This window comes from Gymnodraco acuticeps, unplaced genomic scaffold (assembly GCF_902827175.1).
Source record: "Gymnodraco acuticeps unplaced genomic scaffold, fGymAcu1.1, whole genome shotgun sequence".
Classification (NCBI taxonomy): domain Eukaryota; kingdom Metazoa; phylum Chordata; class Actinopteri; order Perciformes; family Bathydraconidae; genus Gymnodraco; species Gymnodraco acuticeps.
Window position 1 is genome coordinate 1,703,949 of NW_022990235.1, and position 20,175 is coordinate 1,724,123.

General features: G+C 37.8%; 2 protein-coding genes across 5 annotated transcripts; one reads left to right on the top strand and one right to left on the bottom strand.

The window, feature by feature from the left end:
• The first annotated feature begins 573 nt into the window (after positions 1–573).
• On the top strand, positions 574–9,912 carry si:ch211-161c3.6 (high mobility group protein HMGI-C). 3 transcript variants are annotated; one of them, XM_034219035.1, is made up of 6 exons: positions 662–969; positions 2,824–2,993; positions 3,191–3,274; positions 5,022–5,072; positions 5,181–5,216; positions 6,679–9,912. In XM_034219035.1, the coding sequence occupies exons 2-6, from the start codon at positions 2,889–2,891 to the stop codon at positions 6,760–6,762; spliced, it is 360 nt and encodes a 119-aa protein (XP_034074926.1). In that variant the 5' UTR covers positions 662–969; positions 2,824–2,888; the 3' UTR covers positions 6,763–9,912. The 3 variants fall into 3 exon arrangements, with proteins under 3 accessions (XP_034074927.1, XP_034074926.1, XP_034074925.1); XM_034219034.1 differs by having other exon boundaries at positions 666–991; XM_034219036.1 differs by lacking the exon at positions 5,181–5,216 and having other exon boundaries at positions 574–991.
• Positions 9,913–9,961: 49 nt separating this feature from the next.
• si:ch211-161c3.5 (uncharacterized protein C3orf18 homolog) lies at positions 9,962–14,473 on the bottom strand. 2 transcript variants are annotated; one of them, XM_034219031.1, is made up of 5 exons: positions 14,125–14,473; positions 12,873–13,289; positions 12,640–12,665; positions 11,713–11,842; positions 9,962–10,554 (listed from the first exon to the last, which is right to left on the bottom strand). In XM_034219031.1, exons 2-5 carry the CDS (start codon positions 13,131–13,133, stop codon positions 10,474–10,476), a joined length of 498 nt encoding a protein of 165 aa, XP_034074922.1. In that variant the 5' UTR covers positions 13,134–13,289; positions 14,125–14,473; the 3' UTR covers positions 9,962–10,473. The 2 variants fall into 2 exon arrangements, with proteins under 2 accessions (XP_034074922.1, XP_034074924.1); XM_034219033.1 differs by having other exon boundaries at positions 14,334–14,469.
• Between the last annotated feature and the right edge of the window lie 5,702 nt (positions 14,474–20,175).

The window sequence follows — 20,175 nt, forward strand, 5'->3', positions numbered from 1 at the left end:
TTTGGTCTTATGCCAGCAGGCTGACCTGACATGACTCCATGAGCGGTTCAGCATTAGCCGCCCCTGGAATGTGTTTTCACTGTTGTTCAAAAATGTATGTCTGTATTTATCAGTGTGTGCAAATTTACAAAGTTACCTCTGAAATCTCAATGTTTTTTAAACCTATACTGAAACATGTGTCAAAAACTATGATGGTAGGATTTCAAGATTCCAAAGTCCACCATAGGAAGATGTTATTTTAAACATAAAGAGAACAAGAACAGAACAAATACTAAAGAGACAATATATGGTGTCTAATAAAAACACTTTGTTCAGGTTGTTCAACATAGGAACATTAAAGGGGACATTAGTCATTTTACTCAGATCTGGTAAAAAGTGAATGCATAATTAAATTAACCAAACTGTGGTCCCCCCCCCCCCAACAAAAGACGGCTGCCTGCACACACACTTTGCTCTCAAAAACCCCATCTGATATTTGGTTCCTTTGTTATGACTGATAGAAACTCCAGCAGTGTAGGTGGGGATCTAACAGCAGGGAGGGAGAGAGAGAGAGTGTGAAACCTCTGCTTAAACCCGTCTAGACATTTCTACTGTACCTTCTCCTCCCGTCTGTGGGGAACTTCCCCACTTTGGGAACCCCGGAACCAGACTCCCTCTTTCTTTCTCTCAAGTGGGTGGTCCGGTGAGTTTTCGGGGCGGGGTGCTCTGTTCCAACCCTCCTACCCTCGCTCCCTCTTGAAACATGCTTTAATAGAGAAAGTATGCAATGCATACTGCTCAGCTAACCCCCAATTATACTGCAACTGGGGTATTCGTGACTGGACGTCTGGGGGGATCACACACATTTCCGATTAGAGGAGAGAGAGAGAGAGTTTACCCTTTCAATCCAACCAATGAGACGGTCGATACTCTGAGATTTTCAGAGTTGTGCAGGAGCACAAAGTGAGCTGACCGTGTGTGAACTTCCAGGTAAAGCTAGAACCGTCTCAAGGTAAGTTCCCTGCGCTCTCATTGTTGCATTTGGCGGTGAGCACTCAGCCTGAACATGGAGCCTATAGCCTGGGTGTATGTATGTGTGTATGTCCATGGCTGCTTTGAAAGGAGAGCTTTTGCACCTGTGTTCCTCGCCTTTGTCCCTCTCGCTAAAGTTTCTCCAGTTTTTTGGTTCATCCACTTCGGCGGACCTGTTATCACTAATGAAAACAGCATACAAACTATTGCGCAAGTGATGTGAGCAGGGGGATGTTGTGAAGAGAGCACCGACTTTAAACACTGACGGCCTCGACTGTTGTTTTGGCGTTTACATGCGCTAGATACTCAATCCATAGTCGGGAAGGTTTGAAGTCATGCAGGAGCGCTTTACGCACCTTCTTAAAAGGCTATAAAACAATGTGTTTTTATGGTTGCAATTGCCGCCCATATGCAAAAAGTACATTCAGTCCCAGTACTAGACTGGCAAACACAGACTAGTTAAGCGGGCGGTCTGCCGCTGCAGAAGAAGTGCAGGACGCTTGTTGTGTTGCTCCTAACTCCGTTTAGAAGCCACGAAACGGCGTCGTTTGTCTCGTTTGGCTTTTACTCGTTTCAACAAGGACTTATATTTCTCAAATGACTCCGACTTCCTGCTTCAGTTCGCCCGTTTTGATAGGCTGTGTTGGCAATTAGATTTTGGCACATTCCTCCCAGAGCTAGACCTTACGGCGAACGACCACCTTAGGACATTACAAACAGCATTTAGTCATCTATCTATCTTAATACAAATTAACTAATCGTCCTTTGAGAAATTCCCAACAAATATGATAAGAGGATAGGCTACATGGTTTGTCATAATCAATCAGACAATCATTTTGATAACTCATTTAAACTTTCAGTCATTTTTCGAGAATTGTTGCCTTTCTTGGTCATAATGTGATTGTAAACTTGTTATCTTTGACAATTCAAGATGCCAACATGGTTTTTGGGGGCGTAAAGGGCGTTTTAACTATGTTACATTTAATTGACCAGACAATTACTGAATTAGGAAATCACTGAAATGTCCTTAATAATAAATTGATTATTCAGTTGGTAAAAAAAAAAAGAAAAGTTTTGCCTGAAGTCCAAATTGTTTCTTCAGATTATGTTTTTTCATGTATCTGTGCCCTATAACTCAAAACCGAAAACTATTTTGTTTACAATCAAATGAGACACAGAGACTGCCATCAATTATGAAAAAAGTTCCAGGTTAATTTCTTGTGTATGACTATTCTATAAATCAACTAAGCATTGCAGCTCTAAAGTTCACTATATAGGTTGCAATCTTAGATGTGTGAATAGTTTGTCATGTTTTAATGATTCTTTCCATTAAAAATAAGTAGTTTATTTTTTGGGTGTCTAAGTTCCACACGTTTTAAATAAAGGTTGTTGCAGCATCAGCACGCCTACAGCATGCACAACCTCATTGAGAAATACCTCGCAGAGGACAGATGGAAAGGCAGCGTACAGCAGAGCAGATGCAGATTTTGGATGGCAGATTGAGTTGTGAATATCTGTGCTACTTTTAGTTTCTGGACACCATTCTCATGTTTCCCTGCGTCTGCCAGATCCCTGTCTGTGTTTCCAATGAACCTGGTGCCAAGGCTAATGTATAAGCAGTTCCCACGCTCACTACTGGAAAATTATCCTGTGTGATTCTGATGTATCCTTTCAATTATATTAAGCACTGATCAAAACTCACGGTTGTGATTGTGCAAAGAAAACGTTTTGAATATAATTTGTGGAAGATGATTGCTTAATTCGTAAGTTTGCAATACTACGTTTCTTTACACACATCTTCTCCTCTTTAAGCCCTTGAGGCTGCTTCTCCAGGCTTTGATGCCCACACTCTTTGAAGCAGGTGGACAGACACAGGCATGAGTAATCGTGGGACCAAAGAGCCGTCTCCCGAGCCGAGCACTGCCCAGTCTCCTCCTGAGCCTCAGCGCAGGGGCAGGGGTCGGCCCCGGAAACAGCAACAGGTAAGTCTCCAGTCTTTAAAAAGATCAGGTTAATCAGGTCTATCCTAGATCTTAAATCATTAAGTATCTAATTAAAAGGTGCTTCTGGGAAACAAAGCTAGTTAATTATCAGTCCGTGTCTCCTGGCTGTAAAGAAACAGCTCATACAAAGCAATGTTTTTCAATGGTTAGTTTAACATGTGTTTTTTTCTGTGCAGGAGCCTGTTGGGCCACCGACTCCAAAGAGACCGAGAGGACGACCCAAAGGCAGCAAGAACAAAGGCCCCAAAACTGCACTGAAGGTTGAAACTGATTTATAACCTGTCAATAAATACATGTATTTATTTGAGAAAGAAAGAAATTATGCTGTGAATTTCTTAACATTAGAAAATATAATAGAAAGATATAATCATTAGTGACATTACAGTCATCTGTGATTTCTTACTCTAACACTCAATAACACACACAATATTTGTGTTACAATTGATGGAAATACTCTATACATTTTGTTTCCATTTATAATTTTTTGAAAAACTAAGATTGATGTCATTTGCAGGGCATTTAATGGAAGTCAGCATTCATCATGATGAGGGCAGAGTCAGCTGAAAACAGAGAAAAGAGCAGCTGTTAAATCAGTGCAGTATTTTTGTCTCACGCCTGTTTGTTAGTGATAGCTATTATTGTTCTGAGGAATGACAGATTGTCTTACAGAGAGATGTCTCTCACTTAACATTAATAAAAGTGGTTAAAGATACGACAGCCCATGCTTAAATACCGAAAGTCAAAGTACATCTTTGAGGCACATGTGAAGTCACTTTGCAGTTTACAATTTTACTCATCATCTTTTAAACTATCACTTTGTATATCAACAGTGTTTTATGTTGATATAAGCTCCATCTAAATTGGTCCATCTTTCACATCTATGCATTCATGATAATAATTGTATCTTAATATGTATGTACAATAATCAAAAACTCTGTAAAGTATATTGCATAGTGAGCATTGGTACTTGAAAATATTTTGAATGCATGACTTTTAATTATACAATTTTAAACATGTATTATTTCTACTTTCAATTGAGTAAAGAATTAGTACCATTCTCACCAAAGGGACCTTTTCCAATAATGTAACATTAAAACAGCACTTCTAAATTAACCAATACTTTAAAAACTAAAATCTCAGCCTATTTTTTATATTGTGTATTTATGTGTTTTCAAAATAAACAAAAACATGTGTGACAGCGTGTTTAAAAAGTGTTGACATTGTTGAATGACAGCTGTGAAATATCAATTTACAGTACACTTATGACGACATGTACTGTGGCTCCTGATATAGCATCAGGAGCCACATTGCTGTGTGCATTGACATTAAAGATAGTTTAGAAAAAAGCTACCCTTTGCTATTTTGTCAAATGTTCTCTTAAAGTTGAAGTTTATTTTCAGAGGCTTGTTGTAGCAGTTGTTGTCGTGCCCCTGCTGGCAGATTTCCAGGATGTCTGTGCATTTGTAGCAACACTCTAAACAATTGTATACAGATAATCTTGTTTTATTATAGACTTTATTTGTTTCATCGCTATCTCTGGAAAAAAACATTAGTATCAGGCAACTCCACCGATCTATTTACATCTGAAACATACATTGGTATGTATGTGCCTATTGTAAAACATGCCATAACCCACATACATTTTTTTGTTTTTTTACAAATTGAGGTAAATTCAGCATTTCTCTGAAAATGTGGATATAAAAGCAAAATATGCAATGAATATGTGTATTTTTGGTATTTTCATTCGATTGTTGAAGATCATTTAACTTTGCTTGGTAGAGTTCCTCATTTATATTCTGACAGACAGCTCTTAATATTCTACACAGAGGTATACTTTGACTTAAAGAACCGTCTGTATTTTTATTGCAGTTAACTTTGTTCTGGCGACAAAGTAATAAATATACAAAATGGCAACGCATAAGACCCTAATCTTAGTTATAGCTGAAAGTATGCCAGGATTGTTAAAATGTGAAACCTGGTGTTAACCATTCGTCTGTTCTTCCTCAGAAAGTAGAGCCCGTTGGTGAGAAACGTCCGCGTGGGCGACCGAGGAAATGGGTATGGAGCAATCACTGACAGTTGTGTCCAAAGCCTTCAAGGTGTCTCCTTGAGCTGCAGGGCGCTTGTATTCATGATATATTCATTGTGTTTCCTCTCTTACCGCAGCCCCGGAAAGTAGTACAAGTAGCTGAAGAGCAGCAGGTGAGGGGGAAAAAATCTTTTGATTCTTGTGATTTAATTTGTTAAAATTACTGAAGTAAGATCTCTAATCTAACAAAATGAGCAGAAATGTTGCAGATTCTTTAAATCATTACAAAGCATTACATCCTTTTTAAATCTAAGCATAAGCCCTCATAATTAAATATCCTTCCACTGCAGTCTTTTTGGTAAGTCACACATACCAAATTACTTTCAATACTTTTTTGAATTAGTCACTTACTAGATATCACATTGAACTGTAGCTTAAGTCACTGAGAGTCTGTGACAATGAAGAAATACATCCTCTGCTTCAGTAGATCAGACATTTCAGTTTGTGTCACACATCTTACTTTTTCACTAAATCAGTCTCATTTATAATGAGGGACTTTTGAGGGCAGATCTCATTTAACTATTCATGAATATCTTCTGCTTGTGTTCCTATTCAAACCTGAACTACATTCAAAAGCCCTATGGGCCCATTAAGTTGGTTCTGCAGCCAACAAAGTATTGCCTTCAGACAGTCTATAGTAACCAATTTATTAAATATACCTAACCAACACTGCAGTGCGTTATATTGAATGTTTTTAACAAAAAACATAAAGAGAGAGAGCATGATGACAAAGTTATTGAATTACCAACATAGTTATCCACCAAAAATGTTAAATGTAAAAGAATTATACTTTATAAGTATCATATACTTCTTTGGCAAACGTCTCCATAATCACAAATCCAACACAGAATAAGAAAAAGCTTCTTTCCTCCAGCTTGTGCAGCACATACAGCTAATCCTTTGCATTGCCCTGCACATTGAAAAAATAGGATTAGAACAACATGGCACATCGCTGCTAACTACATATTTACTTTTGTATGTAATGATAAAGAAACAGCCATGTTCTTTGAGCTATACGTTCATTGACTTCACAAGGATATGACGGGTTCTAGGAAATGTACAGACGGCGGTGCTGAATTCCCCAAATACACCTCCAAACATCCTTTCGTTACATCAAGTTTTAGTGCACACCCAGTGTTTCTGAGAAACGTTAGTTCTTTAAGCCACCTCGTTCATATTTCAAACAAAGAGTATTGCACAACGTGTCAGTTCTCTTGATGCCCCTCGTCTTCCTTATCGCATCCTCTCCTCTTCAAGAACTGAAACCGTTGAGATAGACTCCCTTTTTCAGACGCACGCACACGAAGGAGAAGAATGAGTCAATGTAGAGAGGGGAAACCTGATCTAACTGTTCTCTTTCTCTGTCTTCTTGGTTTCCTGACCTAACCGTCGTCTTCTTCACATTTCTAAGTCTGACAGCTGGACCTACTTCCCCGCACGCAATCACTGAATTTTACACTCATTATTGTATTCTCGTACTCTTTCTAGTATAGATTCATTATCTTGTGCATTATGAGTCACTAGACTGCGACAACACACAAAGTGATGGTGTTTTTTGGTCTTGTGCTGTTCCAGGGCTCTTCAGAAGAGACTGAGGATGATCCCTCGCAGCTCGAGCCTCAGACATCTCAGGTTCCAGCGCAGGAGGAAGGAGAGTAGATGGGATGACTTTCGAACTACCTCAAGGTTTGGCCTCAAACAAACAGGGGTCTGACCCCTTTCTGTGATGGGAATTCAGGAACACACACATAACCACACAAAAAGAAGTCATTGCAGACAGTTGTTTCTTCTCCCGATATGATACTGTACCCTGGTTTTATTAGTTCGCTATAAGAGTTTGATGAACAAGCTCTGTTTTTACTTCGAATAATTTGATCTTTCAAAATAGCTTTTTTTTAGCAAATAGTTTGACATTTTGGGAATTGTGCTTGTTCACTTACACCAAGAGTTGCATCAAAAAATTGATACCAATCTCATATCTGTACGGTTAATATTAAGCTACTACCAGAAGCTGGTTAGCTTAACTTAGCATAAAGACTGATAGCAGTTTTTAGTTAATTGTTCACAGTTACTGCAATGTGCCTTTCGAGTTTTAAATGTGTAAGGTAAAATGTTCACCTTCAGACTGTGTCCAGTCTGAATGCTTCGCTTAAGATTCATTGTTTTTTCGAAATCTTCTTATCTAACTTTTGGAAAGATTGCCAAGAAGCGTATTTACCCAAAAAGTCAAACTATTGCTTTAAGGATGCCCACTCTCTTAACCTCTCTGCTTGTCTCTGAGCGGGTGTGTGGACAGGATTCTGGGTTAAAATTGAGAGAAAAAGAAACTAACCTTGACTGTTTTATTGAAAGAAAAATCTAAATCAAGTGTCATGAATTCTCATATGAAATGTGAGCAAGATGGTGACATTTTTAGTGATGTTACAATATAAACATGGTGCTCTGAAGTCATTATTATAAAAGTAGATGTGAAAGATTTTATTCCAAAAGGAGATATCCAGTTTGGGAGAAAATAAATGTCTTATGTTCATTACTCAAAGTTGGCTTAATAACCTCAATGATTGTATTTCCTCTTCCACCCTCCAGCAAGTAAAAAAGCACCCAAAGGTTTATATGGATGTCTTGTTTTGGAAAGAAACCCTTCATATTTACTTTAGTCAACAACATTGTTGACATGTCATTTTACCACACTCAGGATTTTACTATTACAGTGCTTTTACACCATATTGAAACCTCAGGTACTAAACTATTCAGGAACATGTTGTCAGTCTACTCAGTAAAAATGATTGTGCTGTGTTTGTTGTGCATTTCTGATTTGTATTTGACATTACCAGTTTGCCTTGACACAAAGACCTCATTTAAACCTCAGATGCCCTCAGTCTCTTAAACTCTCATACTACCTCAGTAACAAAAAACATCACAACAAAATAACTTGTCACTCCCTCTGCAGCAACAATGACACACACACACACTCACACAAACACACACACACACATACACACACACACACACACACACACACACTCACACTCACACTCACACTCACACTCACACTCACACTCACACAAACACACACAGGCAAAGGGTTTTCAGGCTTACACACAAAAGCACACATCACACACCAGCAGAGGATTTTACTATTGGTGTACAAAAAAAGCATCATTGTCATTTTCTTTAAAAAATGTATTTGTTAAAAGCTGAAGTGAGACTCCTGGGAAAACAATACATCCAATAGTTTACAACAACTTGATAAAATGCCTTTTTAGGGTGTACTCCCTTATGAAATACTTGTTTGTTTTTTGGGTCTTTCTCATTTTTACTACATCATGGTTTTTCTCATTCTTACACTGTAAATTGTATGTGGGACACTCTTAATAAGTGTAATTTAAAAAAAACAAGAACAGCAAATAACTTCAAGGTGCTGAAATACATGACAAGGTGGAAATAAATGATGGAAAATAAGTAAATAATATTTCACACTGCATCTTTAACCGTTCTCTTTGTTGTTTTACTCATTTATGAAAGGAAAAAAGGTTGTTCCTTCATTTTTCTATATGGTCGTTATAAGAGAGACTATATTTTTGTGACCCGCAACAATTGGGTTACTATGTGATAGTTATGCTAATCGCAAAAATATATTATACCAGAAGAATAAGTATACATTTGTTAATAAATGACTCATTGATCAACCCATAGTTGTATTAAAGGGTGGGTTGTATTTCTTCTTAATTAAACTTTTAATTTGTGGTTATTCTTTCTAACTTGTAGTTTTAAGTCATGCAGATAGTTTTGGTTTTTGACCAGTTCTGAGATATGTGTTTCTGAATCTCAAATACAATGGAAATGAATGGAATTCCATTTGTGGTCAGCGCTTGTGGTGTGAGAAATAAAACGATCTGAATGATGTAAAAAACACACTTTAAGGGTAACCCCTAAATATACTTGTTTATCTTTAATAAATAATCACTCAGAGTACTTGGTAGAATAATAATGGTATTTCAAAGTATTTTTTCTATAATTTCCAATTGTTTAGTTATTTAAAAAATAAAGAAGTTTCCAGGTTCCAGTCTTTTAATACAGTAACGTTTTTAAGACCTTGGTGGTCAATAGTTCTGCCCTTAAACTGACAGTAAGCTTATTGCAAATGTTTCATTTTTCATATCACTATGATATGTAATATCCCCATTTGTGTATGTATTTCAGCATTGTTGGGTAAATTGCTGCTGCCATGGAGCTTAATGAATTTACAGACAGTTATGTTTTATTGTACAACTGCATTGACGTTACGTTTTGCCCTTTTGGACTACCTCTGAAGTCTTTGGCTAGTGGTGTCTGACCTTTTCCACAGAACCTGCAGGCGATGTGGATCATGAAATCTTGAAATAATTGTCTAACTAGTACTGTTGTAGTCCATTCATCTCATCTCGCAACATTCACGTCACCATAATTAACGTAAGTCAGCCTGAAAGGCGCCTCTTAATTTAACTACGGCTGGGTTAGTGTTTGTTGTTTTACACAAGCTGTGTCTGGATATTTACTCTCTAAGGGGACAACGTTGTTCTGTGATCTTACTGATAGTACATACAGTACTTGATCCATATTCAACTATTGAAAAGTTGAAGTGTAACTTGAGAAATCATCTTTTATGCCTTACTTTTAACACCATTTTGTAGTTATGTTGTTGATGTGTCCTCATCCAATACATTAATACAACTCACAAACCTGTGATATATGTTTTGTAATGATTCTTTACCATGTGATTTGTGTTATTCTGCTTCTTTATCGCTTATCAATAAAATATCAGACCCATCAACTCTTTTGTCATGGATTTGTACATCAAAACCTTTTTTCTTTCAAATTGGTTTAAATAGTTTTAATGTATACAGATGGTAACAGATCTTCTTTGCTCAATAAAGAGGAAACAAAACAGTGAGGGACAGCTCACTTAAGGATGAAAAAACATCCAGAGTTCAAGCTCATCAGAGACAAAAGACTACAAAATCAATAAAACACAAGTGTACATTTCTCTCTTCAAACATGGAAGTAGATATTGAAGCTCAGAAGAACTTCACTGAAAAGCTACCAAACATTTTAACAGCAATGATTGAAGTGCATCCCACTGCATTTGTGTACCAAATAATACAAGTGCAAGATCTTATAAATGTGATTCCTACCATTATATACTCCCTTATCAAACATGCACCCTACAATTTGTTTTTGAAAACCACTTCGTCCTGTGTCAGAGTGATGAAAATGTCCTTCAAAGCCACAGTTGTCCTAAAAACACTCCAGTTTTCCCTTTGTTTTTCTTCCTGAGAGACAGTCTGTTTCTCGAGCTTCAAACTGAAACGAACTAATGGAAGAGAGCCGTTAAGCGTTGAGAGCTTTCGCTACATCTGTGAAGACCAGACGACTGGGCCTCTGTGTCGTCCCCTGGGAGGTTGTGAGAGTCTGCAAGGGAGACAGATGGGACATAAAACTGTCAGTGACATCAAGATCACATGTTGGCTCTAGTCTTTAATTGTACAACTCAACTTGGAAATGGTGATGATAGCTAGTTGCTCATTTCAGGACCATCAAATAAGTGAAATGTGACTGATAACTGAAACCAGAGAAAATGTGTTAGGGTCAGAAGCCATGTGCAAAACCATGGTATGCCAACTGTTTAGAGTTCATTTGTATATACATACTCTTATTTGTACTAGAAAATGTGTGTGATTATGTATAAGAATATTATTAAAGCAAACCTCCATTCTAAAAAGTAGCTAAATGAATGTAATGCAGATGTACATATAGCCACATAATCGTTGTATGCCAGTGCCAAAGACATATTTGTATTTTATTCAAATATAATGGCCATGTTTGAAATGCAGTTGAAAGCTATGAATGAGATTTTGAGTTTAAGTTCATCTTACTAAAAAATAAAACTGTAATTCTTTATGTTTGTTTCTTTATAACTACTTTATGTGTGTACACATACATGGATGGATTTGATTTGAACATAAAATGAGGAAATCTGTTATGATCGGAGTATTAAGTTGAGGGAGCAAAAAAAGGAAAGGATGACAAATAGTATGACTGAGTGTGATTGTGTGTGTTAGCATACTCTGTTAGCATACTCTAATACAAATTAGATCTTATAATATGACAAACAACTAACTTGTTTAAGTTTGATGAACGGAAACAATGAGAGAATTAGGATTGGGAGGAAAAAAGAGGTTTAGAGAGATGTTTCAAAGACACTCAGGTGATACTTTACCATGCTTGCCTTTTACCATTATGCCATTGTTAAAACTTAAAAGAAATCAAAAGAAAATAATGATAAGTTTTGACAGGAAAAACATGGACATTAAGAGATTAACATCTAATAGTGGAATACAAAAATAAAATAAAGCACATATGTATTGACATGTCAACAAATAGAGACTCAACTAAACACTGGGGAATTTTGATAGAAGTTTGTTTGTTATCTATGACAGGAAACATTGTTTATGTCATTGTAACTTGGTTATCGTGGCTTTTGCGGTCCTCCCCACTTGTGGTCTGAATCGGAGCATTTATTCTAGATAAGACAGAGAGATAGGACATTGGTTCCTGAGAGAACCTCACCTTGGCATTGGGACCGGCGAGGCTGCCGTCCCGGCCGTGATCCAGTAGTTCCTGTTCCAGCAGGTCATCTTGTTCTTCAGCCGGGTCAAAGCTGTACATGGGCATGAGCTGGTGCCTCAGCTTCTCCAGCCTGTAAGACAAGAGTTGAGAAGTGAAGTGAAGTCAGCATTTAGGTGAAAATAAATGTTGCCTAGTTGCACTGTTGGTTTAAAATGTTTGTTATTTGCTAAACCCTACTAACTGGATTTTGACACAGGGCCCCTCTTCACTTGGATTGAATTGTCTTGGTTAAAACTATGTTTTAGCAGAGATGGAACAAGAACACTACTATTTTAATTCAGCAAGGGCAAACTACAGTGTAGAAATACTCTACAACACATATAAGTCCTGCATTCAAAAGTGTACATAAGTAAAAGGAAAATAATACAAATATAGTTAAAGTACCAAAAGTAAAAGTCCTATTTTTATTAATGCCCCATTTCAGAACTAAATGAAGGAATTGTATGCTTAATCATGTTCTATTATTATAGTAACTGTTAAATAAGGAGCTTTTTTTTTTTAAAAAGGTACCATGAAAACGTCCAGATAGTTTGTGGATTTCAACATGGGAACCTGTAATAATACTACATACATTGTTTTATGATTATATTTTTGCATCATGGATCTGAATCTTCAAATTAACTAAAGTTATCAAATACATTTAGTGGAGAATGTGTATAATATTCCCTCTGAAATGCACTTGATTCAAAGTTTAAGGTTGCAGGACATTGAAATAAAAGTTGTATTGTAGTACAGTACTTAGATAAATGTATATAATTACTGTTGGAAAATAATACTGATACCAATTGGCATGTTATAAACTAAGGCTGGTTGTAATAAACTAAGGCAGGTTGTGGGATCAGCTAAAATAAGTATTTGTAAACGTACCGCTTCCGTTTCCGAATATACAGCATCTAGGATGAAGAAAAACAGATATAATGACAAAAAGGTGGTGGATTTAAAATAAAACAACAAAGTAAATTACTGAGTGCAACTATCAAGACAAATGTGTCAAGACAAATACACACTTATTGATATAAACAACATCGATTTGGTCAAGACATTCCAGTTCATTTAGAGATTAATGCTACTTAAGAGACAATATCTAAATGATTTCTTACTATTGCCACTGCCAAGCCGATGACAGTGATGATGCCAAAGGGTACGAGCACCATTCCCATTCCCGAGCCCTCCATCACGGCCTCTGGGAACGAGGTGGCATTGAAGCTGGTCTCGTTTGCTGTGATAGTAACAGTCATTAATGTCGTTCTGGAGGTGACATTGTCTCTGACGCCCTTGCTCGTCGAGAGGAAGGGGATTGCTGTGGTCGTGGCAGTTGTGGAGAAAAAACTTGGAGTTGTCTTAGCTGCAGTTACGGCCATGGTCAGGTGCAACACTTTCAACTGAAGGATGTATTTTGGTTCTTTGTGTGGATGTTGCTGTGTCGCTCAGCCTCTCGTGCGTCTCATGGTGGACACAGGTGACTTCTCTCTGGTTTGAGCATTGATGGGGCTTCGCAATTTCATCTGGAGAAAAAACTAAAACAACAGTTTATGATTAATAAAGGGTTATTGTAGGAAGCATGAATAAAGGTAAAGCGTTCTTTTAACTGCAGCCAAAAACTAAAATATGTCCAATTTGCTTCTGTGCACTGATTATTCTCAAAATGGTTGAATTAAAGAAAATTCAGTTCTGACACATCTCACGCTTAATTTCAGTTGTGGTCGATGTTTTTGGGCAGGATGTGGGTAGCAAAGGCAGAGAAGTGGCATAACAAACTTGATAAAATACCAAGGAATACTAACCACTTAACTGTAACATGCACTGTGAGGAAATGTGTTGGCAGCTCTTTCAAAACGGCACATTTAAACTTACACCCACGCTACCACACACACTTCCATAAATATCCACTACATCCAGGTACATGTGGCCTACTTCACACCCACACATACTGTAAACATCCCATGAGAGACAAGCAATGCATCCTGAGGATTTACACATATGAGTTTTAAGACATTTCCTTTTAAAGCAGAAACAAGACACATGATCCATTCCTCTCTCCTTGGTGCATCCTGTCTGCTTGTGCCCCTAATGAGGACCATGTGCAGCTGAAGCAAACAACCAATGAAAACCAAAGACTGGATTTAGTCATTGCTAGTTGTCTAGTTAAATATTCCTGCACAGCAACCAGACATGAGCATGTAACATCTTTGTTTGAATGATAGTATGACCTTATTACTGTGTTACTGGTGTTATTTTTTGTCGAGATGCACTGTATCTCAGCAGTCCTGTCCAAACAACTGAGCTCATAATCCTGCCAACGTGACCAGGTCCTACTCCATGTTCCCTCTCAGATTAGAGCTGCATACGTACCTTAACATACAACATGCATGACTTCAGATGTGAGCTGCGGCAGGCCAGGGTTAGCTAGAGAGGGGAAAATGTCATTGGAAGAGGCAGCATTTCCTCCAGTGGCTGCCCCTCCTCCAATTCTGCTTCCCCCTTTAGCAAAGCAGGTACTGCACAGGCTGTTTACATTGACAAAAAGAAAGCCATTTTATGTGAAGATGGACTCCACACACCAGAGTAACCCTATCCCAGCAGCCTCAAAAAGATCCCCTTCCCATTCTCCGGTTTCCTCTTCGGATCAACCCCCCTCCGCTTGGCCCTTTCTTGTATTTCACACAACAGAAGCTGCTCCAGGGATGCTGCAAACAGAGATCAGCGCGGATAACTCCCTCCCCCGCAGCCCTGTGATTGGTCCAATGGCTTCAAGTGAGAGATGCAGTTGGCTCCTTCAACTGTCTGTCTGGCTTTGCAGGGATGAAAATGGGATTGAATGGCTCTGCACACCAGATGCTGTCAGACCCAAGTGAATGACTGCATCCGGGTGGAAACTCTAAGGAAATTATCCCTGTCTTGTTTTTTCTTTGACTCTTAATAATCTGACCATAACAAAACAAACAGTAAACATTATGGGGTGGATTTAAAACAATTGCTATTTGTAATTTCCCTAAAACTGTTATTTGTCTCCTGTAGAATATTCAAATTACCAGTGTATTTGAAGCAGGATCAAGCATTACAAATAAATCAATTATTGATCATGTTCTTTAATTTATTTTTATTAGGCCTGCTGATGAAAATGGTGCGTTGATGTTTATTAGGAGGCATTGGTTGACGTTGTATTTTGTATTCTTCCAGTGGGATATAAGATAAGGTATACTTTATTGATCCCAAATTGGGAAATATTTTCATTGCTGCAGCATTAAAAAACAAGGCATTGTACATCATTAGAAATTAAAAGATTAGAAATAAACAATTCTAAAATATAAACATCTACAAATATAAATAAACCGGCATTAGAGAGTAAATACAGTTCACCGTGAAGATAACAAATCTATAAACTATCTGATAAATAAAACACTATTGAAGGGCCAATTTTCAGTTAACACAATATAAAGCAGGATATTATTTACATTAAACCCCTCTGGAGTCGGTGGACGCGCCGGCGCGTCCAAGTGCACATTATTTACGTATTTAATCATAGATTTTCGCTTGTAAGGAGTAGAAATATGATTCAGATATCTGCGGAATCGCTAGAATCGTAGCTTTTCAAGAGTATCTCCTGTGAGACTGTACCCAGGGCACAGCAGCCAATATTGCCGCTCAAAGCAGCTTGATTCGGCGTTACACTGTGTGTGATTGGTGGATTTGTGTGTCAGTCAAGGACATCTCGGCCGGCCGGCCGGCAGCCATGTCGGTCTGAAATGACCAATGGACACTCTAGAAATCTAAGGACCTACCCACCAATAAAAAAAACATATAACAGGTGTCTCCCATCAGTTTCAGTCTTTTAGTCTGTGAAGAAGATAGAGAAAATGGCTCGAAGGAACTCTACCGTTGCGGACGCGCTGGATTTTATTTTCGAGAGCGGCAGTGAAGAAGATGGCTCATCAGAACCTGAAGGCTTCGACTCTTCTGAAGAAGAAGAATACAGGGACAGCAGGGATCCATTTGAGGATGGGTAAGTGTAAATATAACTTGTAGTGCATTTGCCATTTTGTGAGGAGTACCGCGAAAATGAACAATGGATTTATCAACCTTTTTATTTTCCCCTCATGAACTTTTTCTCGGGACAAAATAGACTCTTGATTAGTAAACGTTTACTCTGTGTAAATGTTATTTATGTGTAAACGTTATTTTGGCATGTATAAGTAAGGTTACATGTGTAGATGAATACAAATAATCCTTTATTCGTCCCACAACGGAGACATTTATAGACATGTATTTTATTTGATCATACTGTTCTGTACAGATGAGACTTTGTCATAGACTTATTTACATGTGTGTCTGTGATAAACTGTATGTGTAAACGTTATTTTGGTGTGTATAAGTAAGGTTACATGTGTAGATGCATGAGATAATCCTTTATTTGTCCCACAACGGAGAGGTGTGTGTGTGTGTGTGTGTGTGTGTGTGTGTGTGTGTGTGTGTGTGTGTGTGTGTGTGTGTGTGTGTGTGTGTGTGTGTGTGTGTGTGTGTGTGTGTGTGTCTAGCAGCCCACAGATGACATTTATCCAGGAGCCTCCAGCTGTGCCTGCCACCATGTTGAGATCTACCGTGGATCAAGGGCCTTTACCACTGCCATCCCCACCAAGGACTAGCGGACCAGCATCACGACAGCTGCCTCCATCTCTGCCTGCAACGAGGTCAAGATACACCTCAGCTCCACCACAGCCACAGCCATCACCATCAACCGGGACAGCAAAGAGGTCTCGTAGAGCACACTACCTCCCACACAGCCACCAGCTGCCCATGCACCATCACCCCCACCTGCACAGCAGCCAGCTCCACTGTCTTGGAAGACAGGCGAAGACCCTGACACTGCTCCCCCTGTCTCCAGGTTTCAACCTGCTCGCACACCCGGGCCTCAGCTCAACAGTATCAAACAAACCCCTTGACCTGTTCAAGCTGTTCTTCAGTGCACTAACAGTACAGACACTCTGTACCAACACAAACAAGCGGGCTGCACAGGAGATGGGAAAGGGTAAAACCTACAAATGGACTGACTTGACTGTAGAGGATTTCTATAAATACATGGCCCTGCTGAAACTGGACAATGTATTTGACTACTGGAGGAAGGATCATTTTGTCAGTGTATAATGAATAGTTGGTTGAAGGAAAAAAAGTTCTGATGTTCAATATTGTAAATAGTGAGATGTTGCAGTTATATTTATATTAGTGCTGTCAAAATTATCGCGTTAACGGCGGTAATTAATTTTTTGAATTAATTGCGTTAAAATATTTAACGCATTTAACGCATGTGCAGAATGGCCCGCCCCATACGTGCCACCAGTGGCAGCGCCAGGGTATGGCTGGGGTAGGCTACACCCATACCAAGAAATGGCTTAGCCCCACCATGAAAAATGATGTTAAAGGAAGCAAAATAAAGTCTGCCAACTCGCGCGGAGTAAATTGCACAGACAGCAGTTAGTAAAATTGATTTCAGTAGCCACGGTTTTGAAAACGTTTGTCACGTAGTGATCGTCTTCTCAATAGAACATCTTTGATAACGGCGTGGTGTTGTTGCAGGAAGTCCCTAACTGGTACGCAGGTTATGTGCGTAATCTCTCTGAAATGCGTACCGTCACTTGTGTCACAAAGGAATTAATTAAGACCCCACGGTTTGATGATTGATAGGTGTGTGGGTTGTCTTTCATTTTGACACTCAACATTTTTTTTTAATAAACATAGATATACTGTATGTTAAATGGATATATCTGCCTTCTTTCATTTATCTTCCCATTCCCACAACAATATGCATAAATAAATGGCATATTTTGGACATAGTTCGAATGGTGATTAATCATGATTAATTAATTTTTAAGCTGTGATTAATCTGATTAAAAATTGTAATCGTTTGACAGCCCTAATATATATACATTGTTGGTATTATAATAAATTGTTGGTTGAAAAAAAAAAAGTTCTAATGCTCAATTCTTTTCTTTTTTTACACATCACATGAACCTTATTATGTAATATGAAGTCATTATTCAGTCCTGATGTATCTCAGTCCCTGCTGTGGTGAAAGTAGAGTGATTGACAGCTGTTTTACTCAGAATGCGAATTTATAAAATTTCATTTTAGACATGAATAACACATTTATATACAGTTTAATTCAAATATTTCACTACTTTTGTAATCCTAAGACTTTGGTAACCAAATCTAAAACACCAAAACAATTCGATCACATGAGTAAATTTGTGTTTTCACAAGAGTTTTGAAGATTTTCCGAAAATCGGATGTCAAATTTTAAGCTTTTGAGCTACTTATCTCATCAAACAGTGCTCTAAGGTGAGTAATTTGCATATATAGCAATACTAGAGATTGTCCTGAACATTTTGATATGTAACACATGGGTGCCATTTTAGAAGAAATACATTTAAAAGGTGATTTAAGAAAACATCTAAAAATCGAGAAAATACCCTTAGACTCCAGAGGGTTAAGTGTGTAATGAATGGAGAATTAAATTAAATATTCATTTTGAAGTTAACCAAAGAGAAGCTATGGAGCAGTTAGTTCTCTGCCAGCCAGAGGTGATTTGTTATACAGAGTTATTGCACAACCTTATCTTATGTGATTGCACACATTTCAGTTTGTTAGACATATGTTAAGAACGTTATAATGAATTTACTTGTTTTATAATTGTGAGTGAATGTAACAACAGTTGCAGAGTATCCACAAGTTCTTCGGCTCATTTTGAATGAGTCCCCAGTCATCATGGCCACAAAAACTGAAAGATATTAAATAAGCAGTAAATATTTTTCCAACATACTTATACATTACCACCCAATTTAAATCATATTTTGGATGTGTTGGTGTGAGATGCAACTATGCTTTTTATGAACTATATCCCATTATATAAAACACGGTGAAACACTGACACCTACTGTTTGATGTGGCAGGCTGCAGTTAAGCAGAATACTGCAGTATTAGATAATATTTAGTTTTATTATAATGGTTTGGAAGATGTTGCTCGCCTAAAATGTGTGCTATTAATCTAGATTGGCATTTAAGATCCAGTTTTGTTTCACATAATAAATTGGAAGACGAGGTGACATACTGGCACAGGTGCTTGTAGTCGTCTAACTATTATTATTTCAAAGAATGTCAGAAGGTCAAAGAGCCAAGCTAAATGTATTTAAGAGAAAGATACACATGTGGTGTTGGCAGTCAATGCAGATTTATATTTACCATCTTTGGCCATCTGGCTGACCTCTCTCTCTTTAGGATTGATCCCGATTAAACCCATCAGCCTCTCCATCGCCTGTGTCTTCACATCTCTATTTCCCTCTTCATCAAACATCTCAAACACTCTCTTGTACTCGGTGATCTGCTCTTGTGTTAACTTGCTGGCCTGGAAGAATACAAGTTTCAGTATTTGACTTTAATTAGTAAGTTGTATCAAGAGGAGAAAATATCTACGCAGCAACATGTCTGTAATCACTCCATGAGGAATTTATATAAGAGTTTGTTTTGTAAGTAGTATGTGAAGTTAATTGCTTTGTCATAGTTTCTCACCATTTTCTGTCATGGTTCTAACAAAACTGAGGGCAAGCACTGTGGCAACACTTACAGTAGAATGAGAGGATGTCTTAGCCTCGTCATTACTGCACTTTTAATGTAATGCTCCTTCCCCAGAGTTTAGAGCAGCAGGCTTTGTGGCCTTGTATGGCACTTAAAGGATGGACTGGCTTATCACCCATGAGGAATATTTGAACATGGATCTCAACTAACAAATTGTAAAAAGCAAAGTTATACTTGGATATAAAATATAACTGGTTTGGTAAACTTGTATTAAGTTAAAATGGGACGTTATTCTAAAAGTTACCAAGACAAAGAAGATTCAAGGTAAGGAATTGTGAAAAATATCAAATGCATTTTCTGACATCAACATCACGTGGTCCACTTATGGGAACTGCAATTAGCTTGCAGTTAGCCATTAGCAGGTGCTTTGGCAGCCTCCAGTGACTTGCATGAAAGCAGACAACCAAATAGGATGCATGCACTTAACTACAAGAAGTTATTTCCAACATTGCAATGGGAACATTACAAATTTCACATTTGTTTGTCAAGGGATAGGAATATGAATCTCTGTATGCCATATGCATAAAGTAAGATGCAAAACATATCTTGATAAAATACAATTGGAAGAAAACAAAACACCTTAATGGGTACAATAAAACAAGATGAAACTGTAACATATTTAAAGATAAATAAAGGTATAGGTATTTGGAGTTATACTTACATTATCTGGTAGTCAGCAAGGTAATCAGGACAATTGTATTCTTCTACCCAATCCAATATTCTATTTTTGTATATGAAGTGGAACAAATATTAAGGTTTGGCCATAGTTTTAAAGAA